Source organism: Meriones unguiculatus, chromosome 7 (assembly GCF_030254825.1).
Source record: "Meriones unguiculatus strain TT.TT164.6M chromosome 7, Bangor_MerUng_6.1, whole genome shotgun sequence".
In the NCBI taxonomy this organism is placed as follows: domain Eukaryota; kingdom Metazoa; phylum Chordata; class Mammalia; order Rodentia; family Muridae; genus Meriones; species Meriones unguiculatus.
In genome coordinates this window covers 35,138,867-35,161,257 of record NC_083355.1, presented here as the reverse complement: position 1 = coordinate 35,161,257, position 22,391 = coordinate 35,138,867, and the positions used below count along the sequence as shown (strand labels likewise).

The following is a 22,391-nucleotide window of genomic DNA, read 5'->3' as shown; positions in this document are numbered from 1 at the left end:
TTTTCAGCTCTGTGCACTTAGTGGTGTGGATTTCACTCTCTGGCTGCATCCCACAGTTTCAATTGGGTTTTTATTTGCATTTAGCTAAAATTGCTTTAAAAAGTTCAGCTTCGTGACACATGCTTGTAATCCCAGCGCCTGAGAGGGTCAGGAGTTTGAGGACAGTGTGGGCTACATTAGATCAAATAAAAACAGAAAAAACAAATCATGAACAAAATATTTTAAAAAAAATTTGAAACGTTCTTCTTTGAACTTTGTGTTGTTTACAATTGGTTGCTTAATCTCACTAGTGTGTTGTTATTTTCCAGATGTCTTGCTGTTACTAATTTCTGATAGTTCCATTGTGGTGAGGGTAGTCTGTGGTTTCTGTTCTTTCAAGTTTGTTAAGGTGTATTTATCATCTACAAGGTGAATACCTCAAGTTTCACAGTTTTTAATTAGGCATAGCATCCCTAAACCAATTCTTGTCTGGAAGGGTGGGAGAAGGTTGGTTCTTAACTGTATTTGGAATTCAGTTTATCTTCTTCAGAGGTGCTGATATGAGCATTTGCTTATTGTTCGTATTTTGCACTCTGCACGTGAGCACCCAGGATAGCAGTTGAGTATTCCGGCATCACAGAAGCTCACTGTAGTAAATACTTTAGTTCATATGCTTACTTTGCGATTGATGGCATACCCAGAGGCTGACTTTATGCTTTCCATTCATGAACTACATCAGTGTGTGTTTTTGGTACTCTTTTACAATGGCTGACATTAATGGCTGGCTAGACTGTGAAGCAACAAGAACCCTCATATGTTTCTATTAAAAGTGTGGGTTGATATGAGGACAGTTTTGTTAATCTTTGAAATCTGTATCAATGCCTATGTCTAATTACGTTTTAAAAACCCAATTTTTTTGTTTGTATGTTCTGTCTGCATGTATGTGTATGTACCACTTGCACAACTGGAGATCATTGAGGGCATTGGATACCGTAGAACTGAGGTTACAGACAGTTGTGAGAAACCACGTAGGTGTAGGGACTCAAACCTGTGTCCTCTGTAAAAGAGCAGCTGTGATCTTAGCTGGAGACTTGTCTCCTGCCCTGTTCTTTATTTGAATGTTCTGCATTGAGACAGGGCTTCACCCTGTAGTGCTGGCTGGCCTGGAACTCAGAGATCCACCTGCCTCTGTTTCCTGAGTGCTGAGATTGTGCTGAGGTGTGTGCCATTCCACCCAGCACAGTTTTAATTTTTATTTAAGTGCCTCTGTATTTGTATGTGTGCGCTAATGCCCACAAAAGCCCGAAAAAGGCATCAGATGCTCTATTACAAGAGCAATTCTGGATACTCTGGTCCTCTGGAGCAGCAACAGTGTTCCTAAGACCTGAGTGATCTCTCCAGCTCCTTAATTATCTTGAAAACAGAAGCAACTATACTAATAGGCCTCTGCAGAGAGCTACATACTTGCATTCACTGAAGCCACCTGCAGTAATAGTCATGCAATCAGTGGTACTAGACACAACTGTAAATGGACAGGTGGCCTAGCTCTCACTTAATGTTAGTTCAGGGACAGTGTGACGAAGAGCTGGAGGCAGTTAGGGAGCCTGCCACGCACAATGCCAAGCTTATTAATCTTCTCTCCGCAGTCACTGAAAGGCAACACTGCTGCCCACTGCCTGCCCAGCAGGGTTACTGACTCTGCTTTCCTACCTGGGGTCGGCCTCCGGCACCCTTCCTTCCCTTCACAGGCTCAAAGGACACTGAAAATGCTTACTAGGCTTTACTTTTTGTACACGTTCTTCCTGGCTGGTCAAATGGCTTCCAGCCTGTAGGTAAGCAGTTCTGCTTCAGCCTCTCAATTGCTGGGACAATAGGTATAGGCTCTGTGCCTGCCTTGAATCAGCTTTCTACAGAATAAGTTCAGTTGTCAAGAAAACCAAAGTTCATTTGCTTGTCTGTTCAGTAGGAACAGTTGTAGAAGTTCAGACTTGGTTCATGGTAGAGTCCTTCCTGGTGTGTACAAGGCTCTGGGTTCAATTTCTACAAGCCAAAAAAAAAAATCATTACTGTAAGGTTTTGATACTTCAGAGTATTGTAAAATAGCCCAAAAAAGTGGTGCACACTGCTGTGAAATGAGATGGCTGCATGGTGGCCTCTTGAACATCCGGTAGACAGTCTATTGGATAATTAGTGAATTATTATATGATTTTTCATGACTTTATATTTCTGTAATATGTATTGCTTGGAATTAGATGTTGAACCGAGAGCCTCACTCATGTTACGTAAGAATTCCCACACTGAGCTATATCCTAGCACCCACTGTTTATTCTTTGAAAATTGTTTTTTGAGATAGGCTCTCACTAATTTGTCTTGCTGGTGTTGAACTCACTCTATACAGCCCAGCAGGCAGAGCTTGAGCCTGTGATCAAGAAATATAAGATCCGATCCTTGGTCTCCAGAGTCGTATCATAGGAATGCTCACCAGCCTGTCTGTATTTTGGTTGGTTTTTTTTAAATCTATGTATCTATTCATTTGTTTTTTAATTTTTTATTTTTGGAGACAGTATTTTGCTGCACAGCCCAGGCTGGCCTTGAAATTGTCATTTTGAAGGTTTGAACATTTGGAGTGATGGGTTATAGCTGTGTACCACCATGCCCTGTTTTTTCTTGTGTTACCACAGAGGCCATGTAGCTGTAATTCTGATGGGTCCAAACTAGAAACGCATTAGAGGCCTGTCAGTAGTGGGATATGTAAAATTATAGCTTTTCCTCCAATGGGAGTCTTGAAGCACTAGAGAAAGAAAAACTTTGTAATGACATGCATCAACATGAATTAAGTCATAACCATAGTCATGGGGAAGAGATTCCACAAGAGCATACTATATGACTCCAGCTACATTGGCTGGTAATTAAAATCCATGTCCGGTCAAAGAAGCTAAGATTGTGGTTATGATTGGGGAGGAATGTGGCAAGCCTTCTGAATTTTCACAACTTTCTGTTGTTTACTTGTTGATTTTTGTGGAGACAGAGTGTCACATGTTAGCCCGAGCTGTTGTGGATTCTTAGGTGTCGGCCAAGTTGGTCTTCACGTTGTGGAGAAGATCCTCATGCCTCTGCCTTCTGAGCATTTGCTACCAGCCTAACCCTCATTTTCTTGAGATGTGTGTCAGTGGCACAGATGCTTTTTGCAGTATTCATTAATCTGTACATGTAATTAATGATATGTACATTTAAAATATATTGCTGCCTGTCAGGAAAGTTTGCCAAAACAGTCATTTGGCAGCCGCAGTTCCTGTTCCTGCATGGCAAGGCAGCGTAAGTGTGTCCGGCAGCCTCACACACTCATTGTGGAGGCTGGAGGCTATCTTCACTTATCTGTGGTGTTGGACTGAGCTTTTCACACCAGGATTTCAGAGTAGGCTGAATTCTGAGGGCTGGGTGACCTTCGTTTGATTTTAGAATTCTCCAAAAATTTTCTCAGTGCTCTCCCAGATCTTTCTGTATGTCTATTGTTGTCTTGGGCGCTGTAATTTCCTTTTCTGTAGATTGAGTTGTGAGATTCTAAACTTGTATTCCCCTACCCCCTTCCAGTTTGGTATGTAATTTGCATATTTTCACCATGCGAAAGCTATTTTCTATGGTTGGAAAAGATTTTTTTCTCTACAGTGTGAACAAATCATTCTTTGTTCTCCTTATTGTGCCTTCAAACTGGTACGTCCGGTTTATGCCCCAAACAACAAAAGTCTGTCATCAGAAATTAAAATGCCAGCAAGAACAAAGGCAGAGACAGGAGGAGCTCCGGGAGAGGTCTCCTCCTGAGCCTTCTTCTCCCTTTATCATCACCACCATTACAGAAGTGGCTGGAAGCTGGAGTTCTGGCTCCACGCCCTGCTGCTTCTTTGCTTTCTTGGGTTGTCAGTTTAAAAGTGAACTTGCAGATCCTCTTCTGGCTACAGGGTCCTCATCCTTATGACTCTTTGACATCTTTTTTCTAGGAGACACAAATGTAGTTTTAACTGATTTAACATTGTTTTGATATTTCTTTGAAAGCAGAGTTACCCATGAACACACTGGATGAAAGGATTAGAGGCAGCTGGGAACCGTCCCTGTGTTTCTCCATCCCTTCCGTGTGGAAGGCTGTCTCTGGATATGCCTTGGTAGTGCTCTCAGCTCTCAGTGTTGTTCTCATGTAGGAGTCTCGTGGATCATTTGGAGGATTCGTTCCGGGGAGGCTGATATTTGTGACTTACATTCCACGGTTAGAATTACGCCTCTGACTTCAGCAGCGTGCAGTGAGGGCGCTCATAGCTCACCGTGTGGCACAGTGCCTCCTCCCTTCCCTCTTCCAGTGCTAGAGCCAGGACGCACAGTGAATGTGGTGCTGCATTTTCTATTTCTCCTGGGTTTGTTCTCACCTGTTGCTGTACATGTAAAGACACGTTCAGGTTAGAAAGGGAGTTTGATTCATTTTGAAAGTTGTTTTGCTATCAAGCTCCATGTGTTTGGATTTTGAAATGCTTTTCTATGTTTTCTGCTCTAGTGTATTAAATTCAGTGATATCAAACATATTGTAATTATGGCAAGACAGATTTTAAAACAATATTTAGTATAAAGTACAGAGACTCAGGGAAATAAGGTTATACTTTTTAACATTAGAGTTTTGTTTGATAGAGCCAAAAACTAAATGCCAGTTCTGGCACATGGAAATAATGGTACTGAATTGGAGATTTTGTGTTCACATTGTAATTTGTTATGGGTGTAAATTTCACGAGTGGGATTTTTCATTCCTCTGTTTTACATTATTTTAAAATTTAAAAAATTGTATAAAAGAGTAGACTTACTTATCTTTTGTCCAGTGGATATTGCATTTTTTTTTCAAAGTGTAATGGCTTGGTCAGCGTTCTGTGCGTTGTCTTGTTGTCTTTTTCTGTTTGTTCTCAAGAGGTGGGGACTGGGACCTAGCAAAACATCTTTACTAGAAGTCCACACTCACTGCTTCCCCCTGTGAGAGTCTATGTGTTCAGACACTGAAGACGTGGTGCGTTTCAGATTTCAGAAAAATGTCTGCTTGCTGCATTGGGAAGTGTCACGAAGTAATCTTTCAGGTTTTCCCCCTGAACAGCTGTTTTCTTCCTGGGAAATGCAGTGTCTGTTGCAGTGGGTTTCATTATTGAAGTGAAAGCCGCGAAGGCTTGTGGAGCCCAGGAGCCGCCTGCTCCGCTGACTTCTTAGAGCCTGGGGTAGGTGGTGCTGTTGTTGTGCTGTCCGCTGGGGCTCCTCGTGGGGTGTGCTGCTGCGGCCACACAGAGTCTCAGTTACCGCAGGCACAGCGCTTATTTACAGGGAAGAAAGACCCTGTAGCTTGCAGCTCTAAAAGGTACAGAGGAGGGAGGCCGAAGATGTGAGTTGTCATGTACCAGGCACTCAGTGTGCACAGAGTTGACATCTGGAAGATTTGACAACCTTTTATGATGGATATATTCTTGGTACTTTAAACCACTTGTTGGGCAAAGCCTATTAGAAATTTGATAGTATATGTCTTCTATGAGTTTTTATCTTTGTTATGTCCGTTAGGAGTTCTTGAGTCTTTAGGACCAGTTTTACAATGTGTACTGTTTTTTTCTCTGATACTGTATGTTCTAGCAAACACTTGGTAGTTACTGCAGTGTGCTGGGGACCATATTAGTGTCACCCCCCCACAGTCAGTCTAGAAAGCTGCTATTTGCTAATTCTATTTTAATATGCATTTTTTTAAACTTAATGTATACTGGCATATGCCTTTTGCCTTTTGGAGAAAGAGAATACTGAAGTCTTTATGTCCAAGCACTGAATCTGACTTTACTCAAGGGATTAGACATTACCCCAGTGTTTGATCTTCCTTTATATTAAAAGTGATGACTTCCACAGTTGCTCCCTTGCAACTGTGTCATTCACGGAATATTGCAGATAGAGGCGTCTTGGAGGTTTCTTCTAGCATCATTGTTCTGTAAGTGCAGAAGAAAGTGGCTGATAGGTCTGAATGATGTCCTCCAGTTCTGGAAAGATGACTTACTGTAGTGACTGAGCTTGACTAGTGCAGAACAGTCTCCTAGCTGCCTGACCCTAACATGGGACTGCACAGACTTCTCAAGGCTTAACGGACACAAATTACAGACTTCCAGAACAGACTTTTTCTCAAGTTCATACCAAGAATGTTATTCTGAAAGAGCTTATGATAATTTAAGATAGGCATGTATTTGATGTGCATGACCAGCCTAAAATCCTAATGGAATGTGTGGGTGTGTATATATGTATGTGTGTGTGTGTATTTCTGGCAAACCACGACAAAATTAAGATGTTGCTTTCATCTATAGCATTGTGAGCCACGTGTTAACATACTGAGGTGTTTTCTGCCTTCTCTGCAGATCAGCGGGGAGGCCCAGGAGCTCTTCTCTGTACGAAATGGCCCAGTCCGTGCAGCTAGAATCTTGCCTGCTCCACAGTTGGGTGAGTATAGCCCTTAAGAAAAGGCAAATCACACAGACAACAAAAGTGATAACTTAGGTCTGTTTTACTGCAAAGGTCCATTCTGCCTCCCTCCCCTCCCAAGCAAGACAAACCCACAGTGCTCTCAGTTGCAATGGAAATGGGTAATCTTAACCATTTCAATATGGCTATTCACTTTCTGCTGTGGTTTTGATTTATCTCCATCCTCTTTGATCTCGATTTGGCCTCTGCCTTTGCTAGCTCTTTCTCCAAGCTGTCTTCTTTCTTGGCTTCCTGGGCATCCTTCTGGGCCGCTTTTGTTCTGCTGCTGGCGCATTGGGTATTCCTTTGCCTTCTCAGTTAGACGTGCTGGTTTTCAGTATTGTCTCTGCTGTAGGTGACTCTGCTGCCAGGGGCTTTGGCTATGGCAGGAGAGTGTTGTGGGCTTTTAACCTTAACTCTTTATGCCAACTGCTTTTTGTATATTCTTGTATACAGTGTTCTTTGAACCTGTTTGTCCTTCATATTTCATGGAAATACTTCTTAATGTTACATTTAAATTGTGTATGTGTTATATTTATGCATAAAGCTCCAAATATATGATCATTTAAAATTTCTGACTCCTTTATATTATGAGATCAAAAAAAGTATTTTTTCCTTGTTCCTATGCTCATTAAAATACATTTGTATGTCTAGCCATGGTGGCACATGCCTGTAATCCCAGCCTTCATGGAGGCAGAGGGAGGAGGACCTTTCAAGTTTGAGGCCAGCCTGGTCTACAGAGTGAGTTATGGGACATCCAAGGTGACACAAAGAACCCCCCCAAAACAAACAAACAAACCAAAAAAGCCCAAAACAACAAAACATTTTTGCAATTGCTGCAAACAATTTATATTAATCAAATGGACACTTTAAAGTTACTTTAAAATAAGGACATAAAATATTTTAATTCTATTACTATTTGAAAGATTATCCTGAAATGAAACATCACATTAAAACTTAATGTAGCTGTTAATTCTCTAAATTGGTGAGAATGATGCTTACTAAAAACTTAACTTGATTGTGCATAAGTAATTTTAGGGATTAATGTGATTAGATTTTCTCTATGAAATGGGAAGGATAACTGGGCAACAATGCCCTGCAATCACATGGTTTCCCCTTGTAGTTCAGCAGTGTGGCCTTTATAGCCTCTTTCTGTGCTGCCCCTCCCTTGCCCTTCCTCTCCCCCTGCTCACCCCTCTCTCCTTGGCTCCCCCAGGGTTGTGTGTTCCCTTGCTTGATCTGAAGTTTGTTTTTTTTTTTTTTTGTTGCATTTATATTTCATGAATTGTTTTGACAAAGAAGGTTCTAATAGACTGTCCTTCCCTGTTTTGGCACGTTCAGGGTTGTCTACAAGGACTTTAACATTAGCAGACAGAGTCTGTTCTTTCTTTCGTGTTTAGTTAACAGAAGCATATTTTGGCCTTTTTCATTTTCCTTATAAAGTTCTTCTTGTTTATTCAGTTACTAATCGACATTTCTCAACTTCTCCCTGACTTAAGTAGCTTTGTTAGTCAAGAAACTATTTCTTCCACTATTATACTCTTTTAGATTTAAAGTTCAGTTTTACAGGATAAATGTTCTCACTGAAAAATCCTTTATATGTCATCTAAATGTATTTGGTTAAGTTTTAATATTAGTTTTCATTAAATGGAATACATGGGACAGGACTCATAAACTTTGTATTAGGGACTAGCGGTCACCCCTGGGGCTGTCCCCATCACACTCGACTCCTAATGGTGGTGGTGGTCCTTCTCTAGCTTCCCGAGCTGTGTGTGGGAGAGCTCATCTCATCTTGTGGAATGTCTTTATTCTCCGCAAGTCCTGTCTGTCCAGCAACTGCTTGCTTATAATCACATTATTTCAGAGTTTTGTGGGCATTAGTTTTGAGTTAAGTGGAAGAGTCTGAAGCCATTTTGACATTTTTTTCCCTTTATATCTCCTGTTACTCTTGTCAGGACTGTTGGCTTTGTTCCCTGTGTTAGTAAACTCTGCAGTGTTGGGGGCTCATCTACCAGGGCACCTCCAGTGTGGAGATGTGTGGCCTAAGTTGTGGGGACGGCCCTCTGGTGGTCTGCATTTTTTGTTACCTAAGTCTTATTTGTTCTCTGATTTTATATCATATGTCCATAGAGGGGTCAAATCCTGGGCCTTGGGCACTTGGCTGCTAAGCTGTATTTCCAGTTGTCCCATCTCATTTGTAGTTTGAAACAGGAGCCCACCAAATTGCCCATGTTGGACTTTTGCCAAGCCTTGTTTGCTTTCTGTTTCTGTAATTTATATTCTTTTTTAATTTTCTTTTTTGTTATATATATGTATAGATTCATTTTTTTATAACTTATTTACTTTATATCCCAATTGTAGCACTCTCCCTCATCTCCTCTCATAGGTGATTCCAGATTTTGTTAGTTTCACAATCAATATTTACCTTTGTGGAGCCTCTATAGTGGCTGTATGGTGAAAATGAGACATCCTTGGGCTACCTGAGACCCTGTCTCAGAAAACAATAATCAGGAGATCAGTAATTGACAGCATCTATTACTTTTACAGAGGGTCTAAATTCCCAGTACTTCCTCTGGGCAGCTTATAATTGATAGCGGAAGGAAGGAAGGAAGGAAGGAAGGAAGGAAGGAAAGAAAGAAAGAAAGAAAGAAAGAAAGAAAGAAAGAAAGAAAGAAAGAAAGAAAGAAAGTGATAGTGCTGGAGAGATGGTTCAGGGGTTAAGAGCTTGTGCTGTTCTTACAGAGGTTCTAATATTCCAGAGTAAATCACAGATGCCTGTAGTTCCAGCTGTAGGAATCCAGTGCCCTCTTCTGGGCTCCACAGGAACTCTTACGCAAGTACACACACACACACACACACACACACACACACACACACACACACAGAACAAAACAAAAACAAAACAAAATAACCATCTGCATCAATAACAGTGACAATCACTTCTGAGGAACAGAATAAGAGGAGATAGGTGTTCAGAGGAGATCATGTGTAAATTCCTCAGTGTCATGTCATACTAACAACTAAAGGTCATGACAATTTGACTGCTGGAATATAGAAATTGAAGGTTCATGCAATTCTGTGCTTTAGGGAAAATTTTATTCTCCTTTTCCTCTCTTTCCTTCTTGCTTTTCACATTCCTCAGATCCTACACTCATGTACTTAACAGCTTAGGGTCTGGATTGCTGGATTTCCCCCTTAAATATTTATGCATATGTAAAACTAACTTCTGCACTTAATCCATAGACCTGCTTTGAGTTCTTTATATATGGTGGTTGGTGTGTTGTGTGTGTTTGTTGATTTTTCAGAACACTGTTTTGAATTCTGTTCTCTTTAAAAACTTAGTAGTTTTTCATTGTTTCTAAAAACTTTGTTACATTTCATCTTTCATACGTCATTGTTTTTAACTTTTTTCTTACTGTAGCTTTCTGAGCTCACAAACTTCCATATACAGCAGTATTAGTTATGAGTTAAATCTGGTTTTTGTCATGTTCAAAGGAGACTCATTTGATTTGTTCAGCTGTGTGAAGTCAGAATTTATGACTAAATTCTCTAGAAATGTTGGTGTGATATTTCTGATGTAACATTTTGATGGCTGTGGTTAAACAAATGAACTCTTTAACACACGAATGCGCGCGCGTGCACACACACACACACACACACACACACACACACACACCCTCACCCTCCAAAAGTAGGTCAGCTGACATTTGCTCACAGATATCAGCAGTATGTTGCAAGGAAAAGGGAACAGGCTTATTGACATTTTAGATGGCTAAACTCTGAGATTTGGGGTTTCTCTCATGTTTTCTGCTCTGATTGCTTCTCAGCATCCACTATTACTGTGTTCTTTCCTAATGCCTCATCTCTAGCATGGAGGCCATGCTGCCTGGGGTCATTTAGGACGATTTATTTTCCAAGCCTCTGCTTTAGGTGTTTAATCCCTCTCCTGTTCAGAGGACAGCATTCCTGTCAGTTCTGTTCCTGGTGGGTGTGGCATGGGCTTTGACAGGTGTAACCCACCTAAACCATGTGTAAATGCCCTGTCCTAGGAGTGATCTAGAAGAGGATTCTAAGCTAGTAATGCATGTGCGCTCTAATGGTGGCTGCTGCTTCTCTGATGGCATTCAAGGCTGCATGTGCACATTCCCATTTGAACCTTCACCCTTGCTTTGCCTCAGTCCCAGCACCCACAGTGATTACTTCGTTTCTCTTGCTGGGAAATAGCTTTACCAAATCCAGGTGTTTCTCAGTTCTCTGTACTGCATGCTTAACCTGATGATGTGGCTTGACTTTGAGGCTAGATGTGTAGCACCTTTCATCTCAGCACTAGGGAGGCAGAGGCTCCTGCATCTTTGAATTCCAGTCCAAGTTACAGACCAGCTGGGGCTACGTGTAGAACGCTGTCCTTTAAAAGAAGAGCTTAGTCTGTATTTATTTTTTATTATGAGGATGCAAAATACCCTTAGTGCCTCTGTTATATTTGGAGAGGAGTGACCATAGTAAGCATGGGACAGATACCCATGGAAGCCATTGTCCTCCATTATTCATTTAAATTTTAAGTTTTATCATAAATGTCAAAAATACAGCAGTGAAATTTTGTTTACTTAAGAGAAATGCTGACTGCTGTTTTCATGACTTGAAATAAACTCCCAGTAGTACATTGGATAGCTCAGTCCAGGTTTAGGAGAACAGGTGTAATGAGCAGCTGCTAAATTACTGTGGGCTTAATGTTAGTGACCCAAATAAGCAGATGACTGCCACGGGTTAAATGCTTTTACTGGAGATTGGGTCTTGGTGAATGGACAAACCTTAAAATCTGTGTTTGTTTTACTGTGACACAATCCTAGGCATGGAACCCAGAACTCACCATTTGCTAAGTAATAGTGATATAAAGTGAGTGAAATTTACTTTTATTGAAAATATTTATTTACCTTAAAATTAATGAATTTTAGCAGTATTGTTTGGTGCGCAGATTCTGTCACTATTGCTACATTCAGTACACAGGGCCTGTCCATGACTGCATAGAGCCCCGCTGTCAACTCTGAGTGCCCTAGGACAGTTACAATATACAGCAGAATAAAACAAATATGGGAAGGATGTGGGAAAGTTGGAACCTTCAATCATGGTCCTTGGGAATGTATCATTAGTGTAGTTATGTTGAAAACTAGTTTGAAGTTTCTTAAAATATTATATATAGAGTTACCACATGAACCCATCAATTGTGTTCCTAGGTATACAACCAAGAAATGAAATATAATGTCCCTATAAGAACGAAAATATGTGTCTGTTTAAGTATGTGTATTCAAGCTTCATGGCAGTATTATAGGGATATGGGAATAATCCAAATATTTACCAGCTGGTAGCCTGTGGTATATCCATGAAGTGGAGTATTACTTGGCCGTTGCAGGAGTGGGTTTCTGCTTGTTTGTTTTCACGGTGCTGGGTGTTGGTGCAGGATCTACTTCACTCTACCCGAGCCTCGTGAAGGAACAGAGTTCTGATGCACGTTCCTACCTGATGGGTCAGTTCTCCTTTCTTCTTCTTTTCCTTCTGCTCCCTTCTTCCCCAGCTCTGCTTCCTTCATCCTCTCCTGTCTCCTTTCCTTTCTCCTGTTTCTCTTTGTTCTTCCAGCCTCAGTTTTTCAAGTTACAGAATTACAGGCATACATTATGATGCTTGGCTAAATTTCGTATCATGCTTTTTACTTGTGTTGTACCATCTAAAAACTTTAATTTTAATATGTGTGTGTGGGTGCTTGCACTCTGGTATGCTGGTGTGGGCATCTGTGTGTATGCATGTGGCCAGAGAAGGTCACTGGAGTCTTTTTCTGTCATGCTCCAAGTTACTCCTTTAAGACAGGGTTCAGTGAAGAACCCTGTCTTAGAAGCAGATGGGTTTTCAAGCCAACTGGTTAGTGAGTGAGTTCCCAGGATTCACTTGTTTGGTGTTCTTCCCCACCCTGCAAATGCTGGTATTATCTGCAGACATAGCCATGACTTATCTTTTATGTGGGGATTTGAACTCTGGTCCTCCTGCTTGTATAAGCAGGTGCTCTTACTGTCTGAACCATCTCCCTAACTCTGGGTTAGTTTTTAATTCCCTTTTCATTCCTGAGTAGTATTCCACTGTTTGGATATGCTGTTTTTGCAAGGGTATTTTGGTTATTTCCAGTTTTGTGGTTATGTTTAAACTGTTCCTATTGCTGTTAGAGACATGTATTGACTTCTCATGGCTCCTTATTTAGAAGTGGGATTGCTGGGACATATTTAATTTTATTAGGTATTCCAAACTATATTACAAACATTGTCAATTCTATCAGCAATGTTTCTTTTCAATGATGTTGTTTTTGGCGATGTTAATCTAAGTAAATGCTATATCTTTGAGCTTTATGCCTAGACTTGTTCCTTTTTTGGGGGGGGGGCTTTGAAGCAGAGTCTGCAAGAGTTGCTTAGCAAGGAGTTGAGATGGTTCTGTAGTCCAGAAAGCCTTGAACTTGTGAATCTCCTGTCCCAGCCTTGAAAGCAGTTGGGATCACAGGAGATGCACAGAACCCCCATTGTGGAAAATCTTTTCCCACACACACGTAAGGTACATTTGCACCAGTAAACACACACACTTAAATAAATCACTAAAACATTCTAAGTACTTGACTAATATATATATATATTTTACTGTGTTCCTAGTTTCATAGTCTTGCCTTTTTCTGACTGTCACATGGTATAGCTCATTCTGTACACAGGATTTTCACCCTGGTTCCTTTCATTGAGTGATTCAAAGTTAACTTTGCTCGAGGTGTTCATCATTTGACTGGTTGTTCCTGGGAGGTTTCTCCATTTACTACAGCACAACATGCTGGTTCCAGCCATGTTTACCTCAGTCTAGCCATGTAAAGAAAACACCTAAAGGCATTCACTTTGTGGACATGTCTTCATATCATTTAGGTAATGTCCTGTAAGTTGAGGTCATTGTATAGTGACAGCATGTTCAGTTTTTAAGGTCTTCCATAGTGGGGACACCAATTTTTTGTACCATTAAGGAATGAGAGTTCTGTTGCATGTCACCCCCACCTTCTGGTGTCAAGGTGTAGCAGCTGGCCACTGCAGTAGCTGTGCTGAGGCACCTTACTATTCTAATTGGCAATTCCACAATGATCCATGACATGAAACAGCTCTTACTATGTAGCCTCAACTTCACTCTTCCCTCTGTTTCCTAAGTGTTAGGGTCAAAGGTCTGAACTTTCCAGATCTCTTGCCCTTTTAAAAATAGCTTGTTTTTTTGTTGTTGGTTTAAAGTGCTGATTCTCGGGGCTCAGCCCTGTGGTAGAAGGTGTGGTTAGTATGTGTAAGACTCTGTGTACTTCTAAAACCCAGAAAAACAGAACAAAACAAAAACAAACACCAAACCATCCAACAGGAATTAACCCCCAGACCCCAGTTCCTGTCTGTTTTGAACAGTGGTTCTGTATCAAGCTCTGTTTTCTGTACCTACTTTCTCACAGTGTGGTGCTTTTAATAGTGTGCTTTATAGAGCATGCTAGCTTACATGTTTTTTCCTGCCCCTACATGAACTTTGCTCATGTTTTGTGACTTGCTGATGCTCTGTCCACTTCATAATCTGCCTGTGCTTCTGATCCTCTTGCCAGGGCTTCAGGCTTCTTCGACCTTGTTCTGGTACGTCTGCAGTTCCCTGTCTGCTCACCTCTGTGTTAGTACCCCAGTCACCTGCTGTTATGTCCCAGTTTTTAGCCCTGACTACTGATGCTATTTCTTACTTGCTTACTGTAATTCTTAGAACGCAAATGCAAAGCTTTGTGTGTGATATGTTCAAGCTTATTTTAAGGGCGGGAACATGAGCTGTTTCTATTTCAGTGGGCTTCCAAGTGCTAGGACTGTTGTGTGAGCCACTCTGCCTGGCTTTAGTCTGCGTTATGACAGATGTGCACCTTTGTATTCCTTCTCTGGAAGAGTTCCCTCATTCTCCTTTGTGTGCTGTTTCCCGCTCACTCAACAACAGTGTTTTCCTTGTTTTTTTGTTTTCTTTCCCATCAGACAAAACTATTTTCTCTACTTTCGTTGGCCTTAAACCCTAAACATCATTCCTTTTTATTGTCAAGTAGTATTCCATATTACCCTTCCCCCTTGGAATGGGCTTGAGCATGTTTTTTGGGTGTAAATATAGCTATTATGACGACCGTTGACATATAGGTCTTAGTGTCAGGGAGTTAAGGAATGGGTATGCTGAACAGATAAGTAGATCAACAGTGTAATGTGTGCAGTTTGAGGGACAGAGAGGTGCCATGAAGAAATAAATCTGTGTAAGGAGATAGAATGTGAACAGAGAATGATGGATAGAGAGGCCTTTCTGATTTGGGAATGTTTTGGCCAAGATGTAGAAGCCGTAAGTGGAGTATTCAGCAGAGACTAGAAAGTGCTGTGTTGTGAAGCAGGAGAGTGAGGGAAAGTCAGTGTGGGGCAGAGTGAGTGTTGCGGATAGTCGTCAAAGGCATCGTGGCACTGTGGTCAGAGCAGGAGTGAGCAGATGAGAATGCACCCTCTGTCAGTGCACCCTTTGCCATTTGCAGCTGTCCCCTTTCAGCAGTCTTAGCAACCTGCTGTGACATGGGTGCTCACCCCTTTCTGTAATCGTAGTAAAGATTTAACTGATTTGCCTTTGACAGTAACTTTCCTTATAGTTCCCGCAGAGTTGTTGTCTCCTCGTTTTCCTCAGTGAGTCGGGGTTAAGAGTTGTGCTGCTTTCAGAGTCAGATGTGTCACTAGAAACTGCTGAATCTTCTCTCATGGTCAGTTAAGTTCTCTGAAAAACAGTGGAATTTTTTGGTGGCTTTGAACATCTGTGAAAGAAGGCCTGGTTGTCTGTGAAATACCTGCTGGTTGTTTAAGAAGATGATGTTTTGGGGTAGAGCGATGCTCTGGGACTGTGGAGGGCACATGAGCCCTTCACATTAGCCCCCAGAAGAAAGCTGTGTGCTTGAGTACAGTGCTTTACTTCACTGGAAGCCTAAAATGCATGCATGTGTTGTAAAGATGGAGGGCAAATGAATGCCAAGGCGTGCTTTGTGATCATAGTTAGGTGGGATAGTTTAAGGCAGTGTGCTTGGTCCAGATCCATGAAGCCCCTGGGTCCATCTTCCTCCATGTTTATTCCCACTTGTCTGTTTAAAATGAAGTTTCTCATTCACATTTTCCTGTTTAGATAAGAAAAAGACATAAGAGGATTATCCAATTTATAATAGAGATTATTTATGGAAAATCTGGTAAGAAAACAGAAATTGTACATGAAAAATCCTGACAGCCTACAAACTGACACAAAAATGTCTTGACAGTTGAGCCATCTGAGACTGCACATCCTGCTATATGTTAAGTGCTCACATTGAGGGTATCTGTAAGTAAAACACCTCAAGGATAACTTGGTGACGTCTGTTATAAAGAAAATAATTTTAGTTAGAGGAAAAAAAAAAAGTAACCTCAGCACGTGGGCGATGAGCGCAAGAGGCTCCATTTTCCAGCATCATTGTCAGTTAGCTGTGGACTGAGGTTGAAGACAGCCAGGCAACATGAGACCCTGCTCCAAGAAAAGAGGCAGGGGTTTGAGGATAGTCTAACTGGATGGTTTAAATGAATTTAGTTGTTCAAAGAAATCCTTCTGGAAAAGGTTTTCACAGTAAAAATTTATTAGGGAGGACATACTGTTGTGTAAAGTCTTTATATGTAGGGCATCATCTTCAACATCAAAAGGGAGAGGCGTAATATTTCATCACCAGTTGGGGTTTTATTTGCCTCTGGGTCTGCTTTTGGACTAAGGTAGAAGCTGTTTCTAGTTGATGTCTTGAAATCTCAAGGCTGATTTATGAGCTTAAGCTCTTTGGTTTAAATGAGTTTACAATGGTGTTCGTGATGGGGGATATTAGTTAACATTCTCTGACAAGCAAACTGTTCTGAATTTTGTTGAGTGGTGGAGGAGTTGGTGACTTGGTGTGCAGGCCCATTTTCATTACTTTAATTGTGTGATTTATTAGGATTTTAAGCTTTTTGTAAATGTTTTAGTGTTATAGGACAGAATTAAAAGGATTTAGAATAAAAGGAGTTTAACAAAAGGACTTTGCAACAGGATTGCAGTAGTTTTTGTATTTGATGGATTTGGTGAGCTGCATTTCATTTCAATCATTGTGGTGCATTCTGTCAAGTGCTGTGGAGCAGGTGTGTGGAACGTCATTCTCTCCATTGTACATGCAAATACACACACAATTTATATATAAAAAGTTAATCCGCTCCAATTTGGAGGATTACATTACTGGAGGGCGATGACTCCATTAGGCCTCAGGAAGAGTACAGGCTGCTATTTATACCCATTTAAACAGCAAACCAAACCAAGTGAATCCTGTAGGGCTTAGAGCGTGTAGAATTTATTCTTAAACTTGCAGTTTAAGAATTGTATTCCTTTCGACCGTCCAGAAAATAGTTAAACGAGAATTCAAACTCTGGAATTGCAGTTCTTTGCCCAAGTTTTTAAAGGGGTTTGCCTCAGATACAATTAGAGATTTTGGGGATCCTTGCTTCTTGCGGGCCAGTCATTTTATCCCACACTGACTTCTGTAGTGGGCACCTGGCAGGCAGTGTCGTGTCCCACGTTAGGCTTCTGTCTTGTCTTGGAGAGCATGCACCTTAGGCCGAGTGTTGTGGGCAAGCCTGCTACACTGAGAGTCCAGGAGGCCAGTGGGAACCAGAGAGTTCTTCAGCTGCATCTTGGGAAGAGTGGAATGGTCAAGCCAGAATTGCACTTTTACAACTTGATGCTGCAGCCGCTGAAATAAATCTGGTCTGTACAGAGCAGATGCGAACTTGAGAGGCCAGGAAGTAGTTGAAGTGTGTTGAAGGAGTGAAGGGTTGGCTCTGTGTAGAGGGGTTCAATGTAATTAATTTTGTACAGAAATAGTGTAGGCTTTGGATCAGTTAAATTTTAACTCATGCTTGGATTTAAAAGTCAGATTATTAATTGTTAAATCGGATTTGTAGCAGAAGCAGAAATAATCCCTTGTAAATTATTTGAACAGACATGTTTTATTTTATCTAGATTTTTATGTAATAACAAAACGTATTTTGGAATACTGTGTAATGTCTTGATCTTGAACAAACACCCTTTTTCATTTGTTCCTATTTTATTTTGGAGTAAGAGTCAGGCCTTTAATTTGCTCTATTCCTCCTGCCTCAGTCTCCCAGTGCTGAGGTAAAGAGTGTGCTTGGAACGCCTGGCTTAAGGCTTTTCTTTTTGGTGCCTCTTGCTCATTAGTCATTGAAAAAAAACTCAATATTTTATAGTGTTTTGGGATTCTTTTTCATTTTATCTCTGTTGTGTTTTTCAGGTTTTAAAATATTATCTACCATTTGAAATTTCTCAGGTTTCTTTTTCCCCTGCTCTCACTTCCTCCCTTCACTCTTTTTCTGTTTTCATTATAGAGCTGGGGATGACCTTGAACTTCTGATCCTATCTTCTTGCCAACACTTCCTGAGTGCTGGGACTATAGCCGTGAGCACCAAGCCTGGTTGTCACAGTACTAGGAATGGAACCATGGCCTTGATTATTCTTTGGGCAAGCACTCTGCTCCTTGAGCTTCATCCCACGTTCCCAGAGCTCCCCAGAGCGTCAGCATCCATTTCACATTGTGTTCGTCACATTTCCTAGAAATTAGTAACAGAAATACTATAATTCTTGATGTTTTCACCCTGTGAGACACCTTTCTAAACAGCTCCAGCTCCTTGGCTGTCTAGATGCAGCTGTTCGTGTCAAACTCTCAAGCTGACTGCCAGCTTTGAGGGTTTACCTTCACCACTGGGCTTTCCTTGTGCTTGTTTGCCTGATTCTTCTGATGGACAGTGCTTTTCAGTCCTTTCTCCTGGGGCTGTTCTGTTCCCCAGAGGAGACGTGGATGATAAGGATCTGACACTAGTGTTTGGGAAACTCAGAGGGAGAAGTCCTGGGCATGGGAAAGGCGGCTTCAATATTAAGCATTAATGCTGTCATTTAATCCTCACTTCACCTGGAGCGCTGTCTCATGCTCTCTAGAGAGCTGCCTTTCAATGGGTCAGGAGTTGGGAGGGTGAGTTAAGTTGTCTGGAAGTAAAGTTTTGCCATCTGAGAGTTTCTCAAGCAGCCAGTAACAAGCCAGTCCCCTTTGTTTTAGACTGGTTCTTTCACATCCAGTCCCAAGTGTACCTGGTATAATCACTTACTATACCCTTTATAATACTGTGTATAAAGGCCCTTTAATCTCTGGGTGTTTTTCCACCACTGGAGCCTCCAGCCTTCACTTAGGACTGCTTAATTCATCAGTACTCATCTCTTTGTCAAATTCGTTGGGGTTATTACATATTTTAAAACTTTACTTAAGAATTGCTTTCATAGAATTTTTAGGGAGGATAACATTAAACACATGTTTGCATCCTCCTAGCTTGTATTCAAATTTAAAGCAAGCACTAGCTTGTCTCTTGGCACATGGCTTCTTGTTTAAAGTGAACACAGACATTTTGCAGGAAATTTTTGTATCACATGGGTTGAAAACCGGAAGGCAGAAACTGTTGAAAAGCATTGAAAAGTTTCTTTCCACGTCACCTGTCTTGTAATTTCCCTTGCCTCTCCTGTGAACAGTGATTATGCCGACTGCGTACATCAGAGTAGATGCTGTGTGGGTCTCTATCTTCCTGCTGTTGTGGACTCCCCTCCCCCTCACACTGTGGTCTCCTCAGTGTTTACACTCAGCAAGTCCTGTTTGCAGCTGTGGGGAATGGATGTTTCCTTTCACACTTGGCTCTTTCTTCCTCCACTATTTTAAACAGTGCTGGAGGAAGTAATCATGTATGTAAGTTGTCTCTCATCCCTGATAAAATTTCAGCTGTGGTATTTGTGGATTCAGTGGTATTTGAATTTATAATTTTGGTTTTATCAAAACTTGAATCTTGTATTTGATAAATGTCAATTTATATGACTATAATTTAAATTGTAGTGGAAAGTTTTTAAGAGATTTATTTTATAGTGTTTGCTTGAGTGTGTGTTTGAGTGTGTGTGTGAGAATATGTATTTGTGTATGACAGAGAGAGGAAGAAGAGAGCAAGAGAGAGAGTGTGTGTGAGCTAGAGATAGCGCGAGAGCACATAGATGTCTTATATAGGGCAGTCAGAGGACACTTTGCCAGAATTTGTTCTCTTTTTCTGTGGGTCCTGGAGACCTAACTCAGGTTGTCAGGCTTGCCTCTCAAGCAAGCTTTTATCCAGAGTAATAATAATAATATGTAAGGCACTACTCATAATTTGATGATCCATCTGTTTTAATTACTCTGTTCCTCTCCTACGAGACCATTCTAGATGATCTAGGAGACAGAAGCAGGGGGATCTTTTTGATTTCAAGGCCAGCCAGGTTAGTCTGCAAAGCAAATTTTAGGCCAGCCAGGGCTATGCGCTGAGAGACCTTGTGTCAGAAAACAAAAACAACTGTGTAGTGGGGGAGTATAAGTTTCTCCTCTAACCTTATGACTTCCCATTGCTGGTGACTGATCCCGAGGATTAGGGTAGCATCAGAGGAGCTTGAACATGCATGCGTGTTGGCGTCTCCACAGGAAAGCAGAGATGGAAAGAAATGGCTGGAATGACAGTCATGAGTGAGGCTGGCCTGTGTGGACCAACCACAGTGTGTTCACGTAGGTTTTCCCATCTTCCAGTTCATCTCCCGCTTCCAGTGGTTTCCTTCCTTCTGGTACAGGAAGGAAGCCGCTGTGTGTGTGTGTCCTCAGCCCTTTCAGGAAGTATGAAGAGGTCAGACTGTCCTCACAATGTACTGTTTACGTTAAAAGCAGCAGCAGGACACACTCCCCTAGTACCATGAGTACTGTGTACAGGAATTTCTTAGTTGTGGTTGGACATCTTCTCATGTCATTTGGACCTGTAGTGTATTGATATTATTTTAATTACATTTTTAAAAAGTCTGCTTTATTGTGTGTATGTGAATCACACGCATGCCTGGTGCCTGCGAAGGATAGATGGGGAAGTCACCTCCTTTGGAACTGGAGGTGCAGGAGGTGTGAGCTGCCTTGTGGGTGCTAGGAACCAAAGCCAGGTTTTCCGCAAGAACAGCATGAGCTAACCCATGAGCCATCAGTCCAGTCCCATATGCTACTGTTTTTAACGTGTTCTGGGGCTCACAGTTCTGTGTATGTATTCAAGGCAGGCATTTACTTACTGAGAAACTCTGCAATCCTACACTTGTTTTTGTATTAAAGATTATTGATAAGTTCATTATTGTTATTATGTTGACTAGGATTTTGGCATAGATTTGAATGGCGACAGTGATGTTGAGTATTCTTGTGTAATTACTAATTTGAGTGAAAATATTCTGAACTATTAACTGTTATTTTAATCTCAGTTTTCTAAAAATAGTCATTATTGCACTAAGAAACCCATTAATTAATTAATTAATTAATTAATTAATTCATTTAATTTATGAAAGGATTTCTCTGTGTAGCCCTGGCTGTCCTGGACTCACTTTGTAGGCCATGCTGGCCTCAAAATCACAGTGATCTGCCTGCCTCTGTCTCCCTGAGTGATGGGATTACAGGCATGGTCCACTGTACCCAGCTTAATTTTGAACACACAAGGGAGGTAGAGGCAGGAGGATCCAATGTTTAAGGGCAGCCTTAGCTACATGGTAAGTTAAAGGTCAGCCTTGGCTATGTTAAGACTTTTTCAAAGGGAAAAGGAAAAATGAAAGTAAGTTGGGGCTGGAAATTGGATCAGTGATTGAAGAGTATGGGCTGCTTTTTTTAGACGACTGAGGCAAATGTCCCAAAATCCACATGGGGGCTTATAGTTAACCATCTGTAACTCCATTCCAGGGGAGTTGATACCCTGTTTTGTTCTCTGAATATTACAGGCAGATAGTGCACAGACATACAGGCAGGCAACAGACCCATATACATAAAAAAAATTGGAAGCTAGATGTAGTTCATGCTGAAGCTGTAGGATCTTGAGCTCAAGGGCAGCTTAGGTCACAAAGTAAGGTGCTGTCTTCAAGGTAATACAAAACAAAATCTGCCATGATAGGTTAAATGGTTATTTTGAGGATGCTCATTTGGCAGAATTTGTAATGTGAAGCTATAAGGAATTAGTCTGATTTCTTTAGCATTCATACACCACAACAACCACCAAGGGTTGATCTAAATTCTTAGGTCATTTTACATAGAGTTAACTTGGTGGACATAAGTTTTAGTTTTCAGTTTCTTTTTCTTTCTCTTTCTCTCTCTCTCTCTCTCTTTTTCTTCCTCTCTCTCTCTTTTTCTTGAGAGACAGTTTCTTTGGTCATCTTTGTAGCTCTTGGTGTCCTGGAACTTGTTCTGTAGACCAGGCTGGCCTCAAACTCCTAGATCTGCCTGCCTCTGCTGGGACTAAAGGTGTGTGCCATCACATACTAGTCTTAAGTAGCTTGTCAATGTAGGATGTAGTTTTTGATCTCATAGAGAATGTTGTTAAGATTGAAACAACAAAAAGTCTTTAATAAAATGTCTGGCAGTATCTTTAATTTCTGTTGTATACATATACCTACACCTGTATAAACAAACATGTATAGATACACACATGCACATTGTTCTTTCTGTACAGGGCAGACCGGTGACTTGCTGCTCATCCACCCTCATTCTATTGTAAATATTTTGAAATAATGGGAAATATACAAGAGTTTCTCAAAACGTTGTTTTATGTTTTTAACAGGTGCTCAAAAGTGTGATAACTTTGCTGAGAAAAGACCCCTTCTTGGTATTTGTAAGAGCATTGGATCTTCGGGGTAAGGACATTAAAATTGTTGCCTTAAAACATCAGAATTTGTTGTGATGTATTTATCAACTT

The 22,391-nt window shown here is 41.0% G+C and overlaps 1 protein-coding gene across 8 annotated transcripts in view; it reads left to right on the top strand.

The window, feature by feature from the left end:
* Positions 1 to 22,391, top strand: part of Bcas3 (BCAS3 microtubule associated cell migration factor) — a 471,233-nt gene that overhangs the window by 32,481 nt on the left and 416,361 nt on the right. For all 8 annotated transcript variants that reach the window (XM_060387076.1, XM_060387078.1, XM_060387080.1 and 5 more), the window contains exons 6-7: positions 6,384 to 6,465; positions 22,257 to 22,329. In XM_060387076.1, coding sequence (XP_060243059.1) covers positions 6,384 to 6,465; positions 22,257 to 22,329 — 155 coding nt within the window. The remainder of the gene's footprint in view (positions 1 to 6,383; positions 6,466 to 22,256; positions 22,330 to 22,391) is intronic.